General features: G+C 41.3%; 1 protein-coding gene across 1 annotated transcript in view; it reads right to left on the bottom strand.

Moving 5' to 3' along the window:
• Positions 1 to 791: 791 nt before the first annotated feature.
• LOC105853848 (uncharacterized abhydrolase domain-containing protein DDB_G0269086-like) overlaps positions 792 to 19,581 on the bottom strand; it is a 102,822-nt gene continuing 84,032 nt past the window's right edge. Inside the window, exons 3-5 of the mRNA XM_012727080.1 lie at positions 4,221 to 4,382; positions 3,191 to 3,253; positions 792 to 854 (exon numbers count right to left, since the gene is read on the bottom strand). Coding sequence (XP_012582534.1) covers positions 792 to 854; positions 3,191 to 3,253; positions 4,221 to 4,382 — 288 coding nt within the window. The remainder of the gene's footprint in view (positions 855 to 3,190; positions 3,254 to 4,220; positions 4,383 to 19,581) is intronic.

Genomic DNA, 19,581 nt, shown 5'->3' on the forward strand with positions numbered 1-19,581 from the left:
GAACTGGCTTCTTCTCCAATGACATTGGTCCCAGCTTCTGAGCTTCTGGGAATCACTGGCATAATCACGTTTCCCATATTTCCTGATTTCAACGCCTGACAGGTTGAGCTGGAGGGAGTCGCAGGTCACTCAGCTCAATCTCCAGCCTGCTACTACTGTGACTGGTATTCTGACTGCCTCATACCTGTTTGGCATCATATTTGATCAACTCTCATCACTCATTTGTGTTCACACAGCTATCTTTTGCTTCTTTTATTGGAGCTTTGGTTATATTTTTTCATGGAAACTTCTCAGCAGTTTCTCTTAAGCATTCTGGCCTGGTCATTTCAGGCACTCTGCTCACTTTGCCAGTAGTGCCTGAGAACAAGTTTCCCAAACTCTCACCTTTGTTGTGCTGGGCATGTGCCAGGAGTGACCAGAGTCAGCCTCCTTTGTTGTGGCCTGTGTGGTCATACAGAGCCCATGCTAGAACGGTCTGGGCCTTCCCTGAATGTGTTGGCTACTGTTGTTAACATTTTAATGATCTTTGAACCAGGAGTTCACATTTTCATTGTGCACTTGGGCTCCCAATTGGGCCATGGCTCACTGCAGCCAGGGGGAGCTGTGCTCACACATAGCATCCTCCCAGTCTCTCCCAGCTCCCTCTTACTGGGCAGAAGGAAATGTGACAATGAATGGTTAATTCACCTCAATCAGTGGCTTCTACCCTGCACTCACCAGTGTTGAAAATCGAGTTGCTGCACAATGAGACATAACCCAGGGCAGCCAGGAGACATGGCTCAGGGTTAGCTCTATTGCTCACTCACAGATGCTAGTAATGACTCGCGGAATGTCTTGCGGCCTCGGTTCTCTGCCTGTAAAATGGTAACAACAGTGACTGCCTTACATAGGTGAAAGGATGTTTTCAAGACTCGAATGAAGGCTTGTATTTGAATACAGTTGAGTCCTATGTAAGCTTTTGGGATAATATAATTATGTTTCCCAAATTTTACATATAATAGTTTGAAAGTCTTTCCGATTTGATAGGATAAGCAGCAGTGGTTTTTGGTTTGTTTTAATGTAAGAGTTGGGAAGTGCACAAAGAAATAGATCAAAATCCTTGCGGAGTCTGCGAATCTGCGTGGCACTTCTCAGACTGGAAGCCATCAAGGTGATTAACCACCATTATGTTCCCAAGTCCTCACTGCATTTCTAATTATTTTAAATAACAATTAAGGTCTCAGAAGCATCATTTGTTTGCTACAGATCTGGTGTCTTTTTGCACATTAGCCTGATGTTGCAAAAAGTAGGACTGAAAATATTTGGAAGAAGTTGTCTTCTTGTCCAACTTCCAAATCCTTTGTGTTCATCTTTCTCCCGTCCTTCTACTTGTTGACAAATGATACTAAATTCTTGTTGCTGTTTTCAAAAATAAAAGAGTGTTTAAAATAGTATATCTCTTGTATGTCAGAAGGCACTGTCAGTCTCCCCTGCCCGCCCCCTGCCATTTCCAGAGAGCAGAGGGCAGTTATCATGGTATAACTTCTGTTGAAATGTTTTTTTTTAGACCAAAGTTGTTCTCACCTACCCGAACTGCCAGTCTTCTGTTCTGTTAGCAGGCATGAGGTGAGGAACCTAGCCAGTTTTCAAGGTTGTACTCTTAAACAAGCTGCTTCTTATCTTCCATGGCTGTTTTGACAGTTTTCTGGAAATTGGCTTATCCACTGATTTATATAGTGAGTTCATTTTGGGGCTCATTTGCCACATTTCCAGAATAAAATGCATAATGTGCACTCCTGATTTACAAGCTGGGCTTTAGATCTATTTCTTCCAAGTCTAGAATTGCTTCTCGTTAAAAACATCATATTTCCAAGTTAGTAGACAACAAGATAGGCCATATGCTGCTCCAGAACTTTAGAAAGAGATCTCACAGCTTCAGCTGGGGATACTTTATCCCAGGTGACTCATCTTGAAGATGGCAGCCTTGCCTGGTTTATGCACAAACAGTCAGCATTTGACAGTCAGTCCAGTTTGGCCATTGAGATGCTCAAAAACATTGGCCCACCATTTGTGGTCCTGTTGTGCTTATCTACACATGGCTACACAGCGTAAAATTGTCAGTTGAAAAGCAATTTTACAGTTGCTTATATTTCATTTCATTTTGTCCTATCACCAAGAGCCATTCATAAACGAATCTTCATATTCCTATGGCTTAGCCTCCAGTCTTCTCACAGACCCTGCCTTAGCACTTTGACTATTTTTTTAAAGGCAGTAACCCTCCTGGATTTGTGTCCTCTGAGGTTTTTCACTTGATTCATCAGACTCATTTTTGCTCTAATACACCAAGGCCTGTAGATTGGAATACTTAGAAAGGTGCATACGTGCAAAGCATTAAGCAGAATGTACCCCCATGTGCAACACTAATGACAAAGGAAACTTAATTACATGATTCCATTTGCCTTCAGCTCAGCGACGAGGTGGCTGCCCAGCATCAAAGCCAGAGCAGGGTGTGTGGAAACAGCAGGCTCTTCCAATGATTTCCTGGGTCCAGAGCAATCTGCTTCTCCTCTCCTGGCTTCCATTTCCTCATCTGTGCAAGGAGAGTTTAGGCCTTTGAGACAGTGGGGCTGAAAAGGGAGGGTAAGTAAGAGAGTGTGGAGAAAGTGCCATCATGTGAGCTGCGCAGCCAGGTGGCCTGTCAGATGTGACTGTGCCATCTCCTTGTTGGGCAGCCTCAGGAACGGCACTTGAAACACACAATGCTTCTATTTGTCATCCACTGAAACAGGGAAGTGATATATTTGGTCCCGGACTTCTGATGGTTTGACTTGCTGATTGCTTGACTTTCACAATGCTGCAAAAGCAATAGGCCTCCGGTAGAAGCCATACTTTGAATTTCAAATTTTGTTCTTTTCCTGGGCTGGTGATCTGCGGTACGGCGCTGCCCCGGATGCAGGGCAGTGGCGGCAAAACACAGCTCCCGCTCAGCCAGCATGAGCAGAGTAAACAGCAGCCTGTTTATTATCAGTAAGGGATTCAGTACACTGCATGAGGTGTCAGCACTTTATTCCAAAACAGGCTTTGTGTTAGATGATGTTGCCCAACTCAAGGCTGATGTCATTACTCTTAGCACATTTAAGGCGGACCGGCCTAAGTAATGTTTGGCACGGTAGGTGCTTCGAATGCATTTTCAACCTAACAATGGGTTTACCGGGATGTAACCTCGTTTTAACTTGAAGAAGGTGTGGACTGCCTGTTTCACAGTGGCGGTGGTCTGCAAGCTCAGAAAGTTTCCGATTTCTGATAAGGATGATGTTTTGTCTTAGAGTCAGGCCCCTCAATACCCGTCAGCAAAGCTAATTGTACTAGTCACTGTCCCCTTCCCCTAGCTGAGTCATGGGGGAGTGGAACGTCCCCTTCTTTGGCGCCCCTCCCACCCCCACACCCTGTAGCGCCCATGCCTTCACAATGCTTTCTTCAGGCCACAAAGAACACACAGCACATGCAGACTCACACCACCACAGTTGCACACCTCATTCAGAGCCCGCTCTCACCTACAGATTTCACAGTCTCTTTCTCCTGCTTGTCCCTGAACTATTAAATGCAACAATGACACAGCATGTAGAGTCAGAGTAATGATCCATGTCGCACCTCGGGAGGCGCCTCCTCCTTAGCACTGTGTACCTCACCTTTCCTGGTAGGGGGATGTGTTCTGGCTGGCCTTGCCCAACTCCTTCCAGCTGGCTGACTGAGACACTCATTACCTGAAGTGTAAAAGTCTTCTCTTTCAACTCTGGATGGATGCCAGGGTCTCCCTTCTTGCCTCACAATCAGCACTAATTGCTGCTTCTGAGGTCAATGCAAAATGGCAGCATGAGGCTGAGTGATTTAGAGCCCTTTGCCTGGACCTCTTGTCACCTGTGTCATCTGTGTAAATTCTAAGTGGTTCTAACAAACAATTTTCTTCTACAGCTCGGCACCCAGGTGATAACGATTGGGGCAGAACATAGCATAGTTGGAGTTCTAACTAGCTTTCTCAGCAGCACCAGTTCAGGTCTCAGGCCAGACAATGAGAACAGTGGGAAACAGATGTCGCTACTTGGTGCAAGTCAGTTTAAGAAAATGAGTAGCCTCCTCACACTTTGTCTTACACCAGGGCTGGCCCTTCAGAGTCATCGAGACTCTATGGAGCACCTTCTGTTCTCAAATTTTCCAGTTCTAAAAACTCTCCACCCCATTACCCTGTCAGCTGATGCCCTAGGCTTCACGGTGCTGCAGGAAAGCTCCAGACTCACTGGACCACAGTCCTCTGTGAGACCTTGTGCAAGACAATGCACGTCTCTCCACTTGGAGGTTTCCATGGGTGTGTAAAGGTTAGCGGTCATGTTCTTAGTGGTCAGCATCTGAGGTGTACCGAAAACCAGAAATGATTATGTCCTAGTTCTGAAAAGGAGCCCCAGCCTAGAAGCTGGGCCTTTACCTATAACCATTCCCTCAGCCAGCAGGACTCACTGATTGGGCTCTCAATGAGGGAGTGTGGCTGATGAGCCTTTACCAGTGGTAACTGGAAACCGCTGACAAGGAACCAGGCCTCAGCTTACACAACTGAAGGCAGCTGAAGGCTGGTGCTGACGCTCAGGAGCCCCGGGAGTAGTTACTGTTCAGGAGGCAGGAGGACCCAGCTTCTGGCCTTGCACAGCAAGGGGCACACCCCTGGCCTGCTGGAGGACCCACTGCAACTCCTCTCAGGACCCTGGTCTTGGCATTTCTGAGAGAGTTGGAATAGTGGTCTCTAGGGTCTCTTCCAGTTTTGATACCTGGTTTTTCTCCTGAAGGCTTTTGCATAGATAACCCATTCTAGAGTCACATTCCGTCCCCAGTGCTGGGCCAGTGCTCGGTTGCCAGGGGAAACTGGCAAGAAGATGCATGTGACAATTCTGACGGCCCACATCGGTCACCGAGTGCACATCCATCCCGCTGGCGGTGTTGTAGGGTCACCTCTCTGCCTGGCGTCTGGATGATGACATGTGCATGCTGGTGAGGAGAAGGGGCCATTGACGTCTCAGGACTGCATCCCGTGCTGCCGTGGCCAGGGAGTGGCTGTGGAGGCTTGTGTGAAAACTCAAGTATGGTAGACATAAGAGCTGTTATTAAAATCATAAAACATTTTCCCAGATGGCCGTCCTGACGTAACACTGGGGTTTGCTCTTGCCATTTTTGTCGAAATAAGTAACTGATCTTAAGATTCACCAAACTCCAGGAACATTACCTAGCACCTTTTCCCTTCCACAGTAAAACAGAAAAATTGTGAGCTAGCTTTTATTCCTGGGGCACTGAATTCGGTTTTAGTCAAGGTTTTAGACCTTCCTTAATAAGAAAATGCCAGCTTTTCTAGCCTGTAATATGGTTACCTAATACCTAGCTAAAGCGATTAAGATTGATTAAAATCAGGAAGGAATGCTCTTTTAAAAAAAGAAAGGAAAAAGAAAATGATTGCATTTCTATGCTTTAGGTTATACTTAAGCAAAGATTGAATTAAGCTGACCATGATTGAATAAAGGACACTAAACAATGCTAAACTTATTCCTGGTTTGAACATCATTTGCGGGAATGTTTCAGCACAAAATGTCACTGTCGCTTTTGTTTCATAAGCACAGACACCTTCTAATGTGTAGATGATAAATTTTTATAGAGGCTTTTAAAGCATATGCATAAGCACAGATATTTATTTACAACTGCTTTGGCTAAACCAAAATAGAAAAGGCTTAGTTGACTTTTAAGCACTTGCATTTTCCAATTTGAATACAGAGAATTGTGACTGCAGCGCACCTCATTTACATAGCCAAGAGATCGCAGCATCACATCCATTCTGTGCTCACTGTACTCTAGCATATAGCAATAAAAAAGAGAAATGTATAAATAAAAATATGTAACAAATATCCGTCCTTTCTAAATGACTATCACTGATAGCCACTAAAAAGGGTTCACTAAAGTGTGATGTTTCCTCGTAAACAACAGTCACGCTGTTACGCCACCCTCCTACCGCCCCCCCCATCAAAGCTAGGAACCACAATTTATCTCCACCAGTGAGTTTATTACAGCTCTGAGAATTCATGCACATCCTCTTCAGTAATCACTTGTATTCTGGTAAAACATTTACCTCGTTCCCAAACATAGGTAAAAATCAATTTTCAAAAAATCACCATCCCCTAAAGTAAGAACATGGTTTCCGTGAAGAAAATAAGAAACAAGAATTTAGAAAAAAATAAGTCAAAGAACATAGAAAAGCAGACTAAAATATAGATTGTCATTTGATTATTACAAGTAAAAAAAAAATAGCTATTCGAAATGAAACACTTTTGGGTACCTCGCAGGATTATTTTGAGCATCTGCTAAGTTGTAGCTGTGACTTAAATTATGGTCCACATAATTTTACCTGAACTACCTGAATCTGTTCTAATTTTGGTTTTCTGTTTCTAACCAGCCTCAGAGATCAAAACATAGTAACAGCGGAAGCAAAACCATTTAAAGACTTGAATCTGTCAGGTCACCAGTTTCCTCTAAAACTGCTCTTAGCAAAAATCAATACCATAAATATACCTGAGCATTCGGAATAGAATGGGCATTTGGAATAGAAATTCTTAGAAAAATGGTTTAAGTAGACAATGAGTAGTTTACATTTGACCTTACAGAAAGTTAGGTAGATCAAACTTTGTGTCAATCATAAGGAAATGTGTTCTTTTAACCCACAAACTGCATTGTGCTTATTTTCTAAGGGCTTACCATCCATAGAACTAAGCCATTTGAGGACTTGGTGATGTTTGTATGCTATTCGGATTCTCATGCTACTGATTACAACTAGCTCACGGTCTGTCTAGAGAGTTTGTTGCACAGGGTGTAAAAGTTCTTTGAAAACAATAAGAGGCCATTTAAAGCACCAGTATCTGACACATACTAAAATATTACCAGTTTTCACTTTCTAAAAAGTGTTCTGTAGATTATTCACAAGATTGGCAGTCCTGAGTAATTGTAAACACTTGAATGTTTTATATATATATATATATATATATATATATATATATATATATATACTGTCTTTTTAGTTTTTCTGTACTTTATTTTGTCAGAAATTATAGTTGCTATGAAAAGTACTGAATGTTTGTTTTGTATGTGTTATAATCAACAAATATTTTCTCAATGTGTCTGGACTGAGTACCCAATTTGGGGAATTTTGGTTTATGTATAGGATGCAGAGAGTATATGTGATGTTTATGCAGTAGGGTGAAAGGTAAGCATAATATTGTGCCATTGGCCACATTAGTCGATCAGTTACTCCCTTTCAGTAACTCCAAACTGGGCAAATGAACATGTATTTTACTGTTTTCATTGATTTTATATGTTCTTCCTATTATGAGTTATGTAATGTGTCATGATATTTGATGCTTTATCAATATCTCATCTTCCTCTGTGAGAACAGATATTCCTATCATTCCTTCTGATTCTCCCCCATACTGCTATATTCTCTCTTTATTAAAAAATTTCTTATTCCAGGAAAATGTTGTTGGTCAAGAAAAGGAGGAACCAACAATAATAGCATCACTATTTGTTTATTTACTGTATGACAAGTGCTCTGCTAAGAATATTGCACTGGTCATTGTGCATAACTTAATAACCATTTCTGGATAGGTCTGTTGTTATTCTTATTTGAAAGATGAGAGAACTGAGACTCAGAGATATGAACTGCCATGCCTAAAGTCTCACAGCTGGTTAAGTGCCAAAGAAGTAACTTAAATTCCACTTAAAGGAGGTAACAAGACCACTAGCAAAAATAAGTCTCCCATTTACTGAATGACTGAATGTGTCAGGCACCATGCTAAGTATTTTACAGCTGTTAGTTTATTTGATCCTCACAAACACAACAAATTGGTGGCTGGTATTTTCTCCACTTATAGGTAAGCAAATGAAGACACAAAGGATATGTGACCTGCATAAGGGCAAATATCTGTTTACCTGGAGTTCAAATCCAGGTGTCTCCTGGCTCCCAAATCCTTAACCATTCTGTTCTAAAGTAAGGATAGGACTGATGGTGAGTTCTAAGGATGACTCAGCCTGTGAAAGCATCTTCAGATGATCCTGAAACTATCCAAAGACATGAAATTTGACTTTATGCTTCTGGTTCATAACTGCCTTCCTTTCACTCGGTATTGTGTTTGACTCTGCCCTGTAAATAAGGGTCAGTTCAGCAGGAGGCATGCTATTGTCAACCTTCTGACCCAGGAAATCTTTACTGGCACCTTTCATCAAAAGAGCCATTGATCTTGTCCATATAGATACCACTTACAGAGATAAGTGATCCTTGCTACCACTCATGCCTTCAAGGCCCCATGCAGAGAACAGACCCCTTTGCATTTTACAGACTCTTTAAAGAGTAGTGCTGGTTGAAGAGGGAGGGCCTTCAAGCCCTGGCTATTTGCATTTGAAGGGACAAATAATAAAAGACTAAGACCTAAGAGAGCCAAAGTAATAAATCAGAAATGGTAGAACTTCATGTATGTTGAGGGGCAGAAATTGTTTGAAAATACCATTTGTTTTATGGACTACAGGGGATAACTAAGATTATTGACCATTATTTTTCCCAGGGGAAAAATTAGGATATAACTACCTACACAAGACTACAATTAAGGCAAACTTATTTTTTACTTTGTATGAAAGAAATGATTTCTATCCTAGTCTTCAAAGATTAACGAAGCCTGTGTGCAAAGATAGAGACATCTATGCCTTGAATTATTAAAGCTGGCAGTCCCTATTTTTAAAAATCAAATTAATGTGCAGTTCTGGATGTCTGAGCCTCATGTACATTGGCAGCACACAGCAGCAAGGATACTGGCTTTGTGTCTGCATCTCTTTGTTAATAACAACCAATATAAAAACATGAGTTAGTTGTAATCAACCTATCCATTAAAAAAAGGTCATGTCCAAGGAGATATCACCATCAGTTGAAGGTTAGGTTCAGTAGCAGGCTTGTCTCTGGGAAGCTCAGCACTCAATCCCAATAGTGACATGTTCTTTAGAAAGTTTTGGCAAGCTAGTCTTTTGGGCTTTGCCTTGTGCTCCTCAGTAGACTACTGGTATATTTAATAAAAGAGCTTGGTGATATGGTCTTACCTCAGAGGTTTTCTGTTATGCATTGTGCATAAGTATGGGTCATTTCAAACAGAGTTAATGCCATAGCGATATCACTGCAAGTCAGAGTTCGGCCTCTGTGATATGTTAGGCAAGTTACTTAACCTCTTTCCCTATGTTTTGTGTAAAATAGGACATATGGTTCCTTTACCCCACAGTGTATTGAGTACCTATTATAAGCTCAACACTAAGACTATCATGTGAATAAGATAAAGTCCTTGCCTTCACGTTGCCTCTAGTCTAGCTGGAGAGACAGCTAATAAATACATAAACTAGTAGTATTACTTCAGAAAGTAGTATGTTCTAGGGAAAAAAAAATAAAGCAGAATGAGGGAATGGAGAGGGACAAATAAAACAGAATGTCCTTTTTGAAACAATGTTCCATGAAGGCTTTTCTGAGACTGGCTTATAAGCAGAAACCCAGATAAAAGAAGGAGTCCAACTATGTCAAAATTTGGAGAAAGAGCTTTCCAGGTAGAAAACAGCACAAAGGCTGTAAGGTGGGTGGAGTTGCTATGTTGGAGGCACAGAGATGAGACCAGAGCAGAGTGAGGGAAATTGAAAGCAGTGGGAAGTGTGTCGAGCTCACAGAGGGCCTTCTAGGCCAGGGTAAGGAATGTGGGTTGCATTCTAAATGTGGTAGGAAGCTAGGGTAGGTTTAAACAAGGAAGTAATTTGATCCAATTTAACATTTAAAACAAGATAACTTTATTATGCAGACAGTAGACAGCAAGAGGGGTAAGGAGGGAAATTGGGAGCAGTTAGGAAGGGATTGCAATAATGCAGGCAAGAAGTGATAATAGCTCATACCCTGTTATTAGCAGAGATGGTGAGAAGCAGTCATATTTGGAACACATTTTGGAGATAGGGCCAGTGTAATTTCTTGATAGATCTGATATAACCTGTATAGGAAAGAGAGGTAGGTACCAGGAACAATTCGGAAGACTTTGAGGCCTGATCAAGTGAAAGGTCCAAGTTGATATTAACAGATAAAGAAGACTGAGAGGACATGATTTGGTGGTAAAGAATCCTAAGCTGTGGTCATGTGAACATTGACATTCTTATTGGAAAGGTGAGTAGCGATGACAGCCCAACAGTTGAACACACGTGCGTGGAACTTGCAGCTGCTCAGGTACGGAGACATGGATTTCCAGTGTGTAGCTTGAAGTCATGGGGATGAAAAGATCACCTATTAGAGAAAGTAGAGATGAAGGGGGAAGAGGTCCAAGGGTTGAAGTTAGGTCAGTCCTGCATTAAGAGATCAGGTACTCAACAAAGGATACACCAGGAACCGCTAGTGAGGTGGAGAGAACAGTGTTTCCGAAAGCACAGGGGAGAAGTGATAAACCATAGCAAAGGCTGCTGATAGATTAAGTAAAATGAGAACTGAGAATTGGCCAACAGAACTAGCCACGGGAAGGTTCCTGAGAAACATAATAAAGGTGGCTGGTGACGAATGCTTGGAGAAAGCCTGTTGGAATGAGCTGAAATGACAATGGAAAGTGAAGAGAGGCTGTGAACACGGGCAACGATGTTTTGGAATTGTATTGTGAATGCAAGCTCGAAGATGTCCTAATAATTCTGATCTGCCTTGATTATAATACACTTTTCAAACGGGTTTACTTCTATACATATAATTAGGCTATGTTAAAAGCTAATCATTTTATTTATTTATTAAGAACTGAGGAACAAGCCAGAGGTACAGGAGCTGTGAGAGGATTCACCAGAAACAAAGTGGGGAGCAGAACAGGCAGATCGACTGAAGTACACTGCTGAGGGGAGCAGCGGGTGGGTCAGGAGAGGTTTGCCATACCATGTGGGTCAGCTCACTAGCAAGGGATCAAACTTGTGCTGCAGTGGCTTCAGACAGCTTCATAATGCGGTGCTTTAACCCCTTGCACCACAAGGGAGGACCCAAAAAGTAATCGTTTTTTAATGTCCATAGCTGGCGGATTCACTTGAAGTGTTTCTTGGTATTCACTTTATTGAGGTTTATTAATCTTTTTATTGGCTATGTTCATCTTTATTTTAAGTGCTTGATGGTCTCCACTGAGGCTGGGACCCCTTGATATGAAAGACCTTATGCTGTATTTTCTTTGGCATCATGGACAGCTTTGGTCATGAATAACCAGTATCTAAGCAGTTGTCTCTGTCCCCAGACTCACAAACTAGCTGATGGGCTCACACTTGCTCTTTAGTCTGCAATAGAAGCATACAATGTGGAAGGAAACTGAAGCAGGGTAAGTTAAAGATATGAGAGTAATTTGAGGTCAGTGTCATAGTTATGGAAAGAGGTGCATCAGGTTAGAGAACAAAATATATCTTGATTTTTTATTTATGAGGCAATCATGGGCAGGAAAGGGAAATAACATTTGCATTGGAATGTAACTTTCTAAAAGAGTTTGAGGACTAGACATGTCATTGTCAATTTTTTTTTATTCCACATTATCTAAGGAATTGTTTAGAACCTGATCCCAAAATGGAGGTGAAGGAACTTTTTTTTTTTTTTTTGCCAGTCAGTGGCTTGATGGTATGAATTCTGGAGGTTCTGACCATCACCAAAATGATAGAGAGTAAAGAAATAAAATTATACTTTACTAAAGCAAATTAAATATTGCCTGTCATCTTAAGGACTGAGCAGGCAGACATGATTAAAGTGAAGAATCTAGTGGCTGAGGAAAGGGAACCTGTCTCCAGGCACAGGTTCCAAATAGATCAGAGAAGGGAGCTGTGAGCTTGGAAAACAGTGCAGATTTCAGCCTAACCACACACACACAGATATACATAGACACACACACAGACACAGAGATACACACATACATGCACACACACATAGACCTACATGTAGACAAACACACAGAGACACACACACACACCCCTCTTTGTGCCACCATACAGTCAAAGATCCACTCTGGATGTTTTTTATGGGAAGAGCAGTCATTAGACACAGTCTCTGTTTGTTGATGTATTTATTCCCAGAGCTGATTGTGTTAATTTCCAAAAACTCTTGCCTTGATGAGAGCTAGTGGAGAGGAAAAAGAAACAAAGTCTGTGGAAGACTTGTATAATTACACCCACATTGAAAAATTTTCTTTTTGTTTCTCATCAAGATGCAAGACTTAACATATATCAGTGTGCACTGACAGCTCTAATAGAAGGAAAATAAAGCAAACAATTAGACTTGGGGAAAAGTTATAAACTGATGCACAATTCATGAATTTGCTACTCATTCATACCTGCTGTGATGCTAACAGAGTTGATGAAGTACAACAGTGAGTGATTTTGAACAGTTTTGATTTAATCCTCTGAAAAACCACTTGGTGTTGAGATTACTTAAAATATGACTTCCTCCTATAGATTGTATGCAGAATAGTCTTTCTCTGACAGAGATGAAGTTTAATGTTACCATTTGGTACAGCCTTCTTAAGCCCGCCTGGAATGAAAAACAAGACAGCTTCATTACTGCCACAAAAGCACCTTTGGCGAGAAGCAGCTTCACAGACAGACTTCTTCCTATAGTCAGGGCTCTGGGCAGTTCTCACTGAAACCAGCTTATGCCAAAAGGCTGGTTTTGTGGGTTTAGTTTAGCAAGCCTGGAAGAAGGGGGTGTTGAGCTGGTTGTCAGCAATGACTAAAACCAGGACCCCCTGAAAATGCTTTCTCTCCATTGCCAGTCAGTTTCCCTAACAGTGTTAGTTTCAGATTCTTTTTAAAATTCCTAGAGAAGCCTAACTTAGTGGCCCATCCCTGAAGATCATCTTCTTGGTCCGTAGTGGTAAGACTCCCTCTTCCACTGTAATGAACGACCTCCTGAGTACTACCTCTGCGAAACAGAAGACAGCCTGCATCTCCGCAAAGCTTGCAGAAGAGCTAGAAAGGTGGGCTCTGGGTGTTGGGCAGTCATGCAGCATAACCTGGAGTCAGCCTGGGAGTGGTCACTCTTCCTGTGGTTTGGAGCTTGTCATATTGCAAACAGGAAGATTGGAAAAAGCAAATGAAAGAAAGGGAAGTAATTCACAGTCCTCTCTGTCTCCCCAACATATTGAATGGGCTCCACATTGCTGGCTTCCCTTCTAGTCCCATGACAACTGTGTTGGGGCAAATGGGGGGGGCTCATCACGCCTCAGCATCTTCTCTCTTTCTATAAGTAATGGAGAAGCAGACATAGGTGCCAAGCAAAAGATGTTGCTAGTTTTAGTTGGTGAAGGTGCATAGGAAGAAATAGTTTTAACTTGTTGCCAAGGTGAAGCTTTCCTATTACTTCTCAGGTCAGTGGCCCAGATGTAGGTACTGGGAGCGTTGGGACTGTGGACCAGGTCGTTGCCCAGCTAGCCACATGGCAAAAGTCAGAAAGACAACAACAAGAGGGACTTCCCATCCTGCCTGTGGTCCAGCTGGCCTTGCCATGTAGAGAAACAGGGCCAGAGAGAAGACAAGTGCCGTGGGAGCAAGCAGCATCCATGCCTTTGGGCCAGGGGCGCTTTCCCAGTCTTGTTGATCATGTAAATCACTATTCCTCCATGGGAGAGGAAAGAAGGAGCGAGAAACGCAGTCTTAAAACTCTCTTTCCAATATTTCTCCCTCCTGGGGAGTGGAACGAAAGTATGAGGACAGGGAATAGTGTGCCCACCACACAAATATTATTTTCATACCCGTGATTAAACCATAGTTACATTCACATTTGATACTTGCTCACTCCGTGTCATAAAGATTTTCTGTATCATTTGCATTGTCTTCTGAATAATAATTATACTGACTGCATAATGGCTCAACACGTAGGTGATTACTGCTTCCCCAGATCACTTACCGCTATTAAATATGGAGGTGACTTCTTTTTCTACCCTAGATAATACATAAATGGACATTTTATGACTAGTTTATTTCCTCCTTTTGGATTACTTCTGGCAGTTGACTTCTCACAAGTTGGATTACTGCACAAGCTATACATAGCCAACCTCCAAATGTTATTTCAACTTTCACTGCCACCGGTGATATGAGCATGTGCCGCTTACACTACAACTTGCAAATCTTGTGCATAGTCAATAGCATTTACATTGTGGCTAATATAATCGCTATAGAAAGTACCTCACTAGTGTTCTCTCTCATTTCTTTGATTGCTAAGAGGGTTTCAGTATTTTCCCATATGCTTGTTTACTATAGCACTTCCCTTCTAACTTGTTCTTCCTCACTGCCCACTTATTACCTATTAGGCGTCTTCATGTTTCCCTTAACAATTCTTTTAAGGTTCATACAGTATATAAGAATTAACCCTTTATCATACTTAGCATTACTTCTTTTTTCTCATATGGAATTTGCTTTCTTTTAATGTGTATGTTGAGGTTTAGGTTTTATGGTGTCTACATCATCCCTTTCCCCCTTACACATTTTTCAATAGCTTCTAAGAAATGTTATCACTCCTATTCTGATTTCTTTTGAGGAATACTTTTTTTTAAGACATGTCATGCTTACGAAAAAATTTCACAGGGATCAAAGGATCAAAGCAACCTTGAACTCAACCAGAGTTTGTAAAAAAAATTAGTTAAGCTTCAAGTTGATTTTTCCTTATTCATGCTGAAAAAGACTTTTTCTCTTTAGGCAACCAAATATGGATCACAGCGGGAAGTATTCTAACACTTTCAGAAGAGCACAAACCTTCTGTTATTCCATTCACATAAAATACCAGTTGACAGATGGTATTTGCCAGAAAATAGGGGAGATACACATTTGAACAGAGATTTATAAGTTGAAAATTCTCTCAAGAAAAGTACCTGTCTATTTGGCTGAATATTTAAGAGATAATAACTCTAGGGCCAGGGTAAGAAAATGGAAAAACAAGAGAAAAAAAGAATTTTGATCCTAAGCCTGGTTCATTTTTTAACTATGTGATTTTTCATCCACTATTTACCTTCTCTGAGCCTAAGTTTTCTCAAAGATTTGATAAAGAAATTAGAGTGTAAATTTTGTTATGTCTCTTTTGGGGCTCATATTTATTATTTTCCGTTCACCCATTTATTCATGCACTCAGTAGACACTTCTTGAGCCCGTTAGTATGTGGTAGACACTCCGCTAGAGGCTGCGAATACAATATTAAGTAGGAAACAGCCCTTATCCTCTCTGACCTTCAGGAGGGATAGAGCGACACAAATAGAACATTGCCATAGGTAGTCAGCTCTGTAATGTGTTGAAAGGTAGAGCTATGAACTGGGGGCTCGGGGAACAAAGCAGATGAGCACCCCATCCTCATGGCTTTCTCAGACTAAGCTGCACTGTCAAGGGGAAGATTTCTGGGGGAGGTAATATCAAACTGGACCTTAAAGTTTAATAAGATTTCATTAAAGACAAGATGAGGTGTGGGTGGGCACAAGAGTCCAGGCAGAGGACTCAGTAGGAACAAAGGCTGAGAGGCATAAAGCAGGAGGCAGCCTGTGGAGAGCACACGGGTTTGATGTTATGGCAACCCGGAGAGACGAAGTGAGAGATGCAACTCAAGTCATGAGGGACGCCTCACATTTGGCTGAGGAATCTGCCATTTTTGCTCTGAGAAATGGAGAGCGGTGTCCAGATGAGAGGGCCATGACCACATTTGTGTTCCAGCAGAAATGTGTAGAATGAAGTGAAGGTAGTGCAGGTGGGGGCAGGGCAGGTAGCCTCCTGAAATTTGTCTGTCATCTGGGTGTGATTCCAGGGACTTCCGTGACAGCTGGAGAGGTAGCTGCATTGTTGTTTGGGTTTGCTCATTGAAGAAGAGTGTCTGGCTGAAGGGGCAAAGGATGTTCCTGTCATCAAGAATAGGCCTGGATATGAGGCTTGACACCTCTGGGTAAAGACCCCATGGTCTAACGCACTCAAAGACATTAGAAGGGTTACTAGCCGGAGGATGGTGGCCACAGATGTGAAAACAGATTTGAAAATGTTTAGGAAAGATTAGGCAGGACTTTTAAAAAATTACTGCTAGTATTGAATCTATTTGGTATTTTTTAAAGTGTATTAGGTGCATCGATCTTCTCTGCATTAAATTTACATGCATAAGTCCCTCACTATATCAAATTTAAGTTCTTTTATTTAAAGAAAAACTCCCCCAATGGTTAGCCCAAACTTTTTCCCTTCCATGTGCGGACACGCCTGCCTCAGAGGCTTTGGGCTAGGCAAGGTGAGGAAGAGGACCACCTGTGCCACCATGCCTCATGGCTTCTGGTATAGTTACTTTTGTTTCCTTCCGATTTTCACACCAATTCTCTGAGAAAGCAAAGCAAACGGCTTTATTCCCTATTTATCAATGAAGCAATCCAGGGTCAGAAAAGCCAAGGGCCTTATGCATGGTCACACCATAGACACACAAGATAACCCAGGCGTGCAGGCTTCAAGACCAGGGCTAAGCATTCCTTCACAACACTGGCTTTCACGCTCTGCCCGTCATAATCTTACCACTAAATTGCTACAAGAGACACTGTACCTGAAAATTCCTATGTTGATTTTCAGTAGTACAGAAGCCATATGGATATTCAGAGTTCATGAGGTTACAGTTTATTCAACTAGGGAAAAAACGCTAAATGTCAGTTCTATGAGACAAATGAAGCTGTCTGAATTGGAGGAGGCTTCATTTCTCTGGCATCTATTCCATCATCTATACCTCTGTTCGCTGTGCTAGTTCTCTATTGCCACATAAAAAATTATCAAAAAGCGGGGTGACTTAAAAAAAATAGTTTATTATCTGATGGTTTCTGTCGTTCAAAAATTGAGACAGGGCATAGTGAAAAAAAATACATCTTTGCTCCACGGTGCCTGGGACCTCAGCTAAAAGACTGGAAGACTGGCAGCTAGAATGATCTGAAGCCTCGTTTGCTGACCCCAGTGTCTGGCAGTTTATGTAAGTTACACTTTGATGACCAAGCTGGGACAAGCAACCAGAACAGGACTGTGTAGCCTGAATTTCTTGTACATGGTGGCTGAGAATGAGAGGGAGTGAGTGCATTATTTTTATAAGCAAGCCAAAGAAGTCACATATCATTACTTCTGCTTTATTCAGTTGGTCACAGCAGTCACAAATCCCCACCTACAATCAAGAAAATAAATAGATATAGACCTACCTCTTTGTGGGAGGAATGTCAATCACATGGTAAGAAGATTGTGTGGAATGGGATACATGCATTGATGCTGAAAAATCTTGGACAGTACAGTTGACCTGCTGTCATTCCTTATGTCATTTCTCTCACCCTCTCCCCTCTCTATTCTAAGGACCAAGTCATTAGCACACTAGGACTAGCATTATGGGGCGAGGTCAAGGGATGATTTGGGTCGCTGATACTAAAAATGAAGCCTGAATTGCCAGACTTTTTTGTGACAATGTCAATTCCACTAGTAAAGGAGATGATACAAATCACCATGACTCCTTCAATTTCTTAAAAGTCCCAAAGACCATTTCAAGGTCTGTGCCAAACTGAACTATTATATGAAAGTTTCACCTTGTTCTTTCCTAGAACAATATGTGAAAATGTCCTGGAAGCATAAGCAGACTGTATTCATGAATGAGTCCGTTGACTTTGAACTCTTCTATGACCCCAGAAGGCAAGGATGCTTAGCCTGGATATGTTAAGTGTGGGGTTATGACAAGAGGTCTTGAGAAGAGTGAATAGCCTTCCATGCTGCTGAAGAAACAGCCTTTGCCTTGTTGTGTTAATGCTAGTAGCTTTCTTTTCATAAAACTTGGACAAAATTTAACAAATGCACACAACTTAACAGTAGACATATATCAACTTCTAAGTTGAGTTCTTTGATGCAGGGTTGTAACACATCAGCACGATGACAATATTAATGACTTAAAATGCCATTCAAAAATAGTATAATAGTTTATTTTTACATCATTTTGTGCCTTTCTCCATCTCAGTTGTAATCCCCGTAGGCTTCCCATCACCAAATCACCCATGTGCCATCACCCATGTGCAGTCCAGTGCATTTCCCTCCCCCCACTGTTTTTGATCCCATTCCCCATTTTACCCCCACAAAATGTCTCTGGTTCATTATTATCATTATTTTCTCACCTGGTCTTTTATACTCCTGTTATGAGTGAAACCATCCAGTATTTTTCTTTTTCTTTCTGGCTTATTTCACTAAGCATGATCTTTTCCAGCTTCATCCATGTTGCTGTAAAAGGTATGTGTTTATTTTTTTTTTGGTTGCTGAATAATATTTCATTGTGTATATGTACCACATCTTTTTAATCCAGTTATCTGCTTTTGGGCAAAAAGTGCCATTTTTAATACACGTGGTCAAACTCAATCTCCACAGGATGTGGCATAAGTATTAGCATTTAGTAGGTGTGTTGGGATTCTTCAGAGAAGCAGAATCAACAAGAGCTTGATAGATAGATAAATAGATAGATAGATAGATAGATAGACAGACAATAGGTAGATAGATAAGATAGATTGACTGATGTGTCATTATATAATATTATTTATTATAAGAAATGGATGCATACTATCAAATCCCAAAATTTGCAGTCAACAAGATGAAGACCCAGGATGGCCTATGGTACAGTTCCAGTGTAAAAATCAGTATCTGAAGACCCGAGAAGAGTTATTGTTTTAGTTGATGTCTGAAGGCAGAAAAAGGTTTATGTCTCAGATCAGTGGTCAGGCAAGAGGAGTTCCCTTTTACTCATTTTTCCCTTTTACTTCTTTATTCTATTCAAGCTTTCAACTGATTAAATGAGACCCACCATAATGGAGGGCATCAGTTTCACCCAGATTATTGATTTATTGATTTAAATATTAATCTCATCCATAAACACCCTTGCAGCTACACTCAGAATAATGTTTGATTGAATAGCTAAGCTCCCAGTGGCCCACTTAGGTTGACACATAAAATTAACTATCATACTTGGCTAAAAATGGCTGAGTGAGCCAAGAGAGCAGAACTCATTTAAAGAGGGAGATTTTGCAATAGTTGAAAATACAGAGGCAAATAGGACCCAAACCTCTATAGACCTTTTAACTTAAGCAAGAAACTAAGGTCTTTGTCCTAAAGGCAAAGAAAAGCTACAAAAAGGACAGACTGTCATTTTAGAATAATTCTTCTGACACCACAGTAGAAGCCTAACTGGGGGAGGGTAGAGATGGACAGCTAGAAATCAAAGACCAAAGAGGTGAAAATTGCTGTAGTTCAAGCAAGATATAATGGTAACCTGAAGTAGGGACATTGTAGTAGATAGAGATAAGTGAGTGTAATCCAGAGATAATTTACAGTTAGAAGTCCCAAGAAGTGGTCACGAATTTGATGTGTTAGGGAAAGGGCAGTAGCCTAGATGACACCAGATTTTCTGGTTGGGCCTTGGGTAGATAAGAGATCATCTATTGATATGAAGAAAAAAAGAGTAGGAAGTTTGAGAAAATTATGAAAGGTTCATTTTGTACACGTTAGTTT

Source organism: Condylura cristata, unplaced genomic scaffold (assembly GCF_000260355.1).
Source record: "Condylura cristata isolate star-nosed mole 26May11 unplaced genomic scaffold, ConCri1.0 scaffold00019, whole genome shotgun sequence".
NCBI lineage: Eukaryota > Metazoa > Chordata > Mammalia > Eulipotyphla > Talpidae > Condylura > Condylura cristata.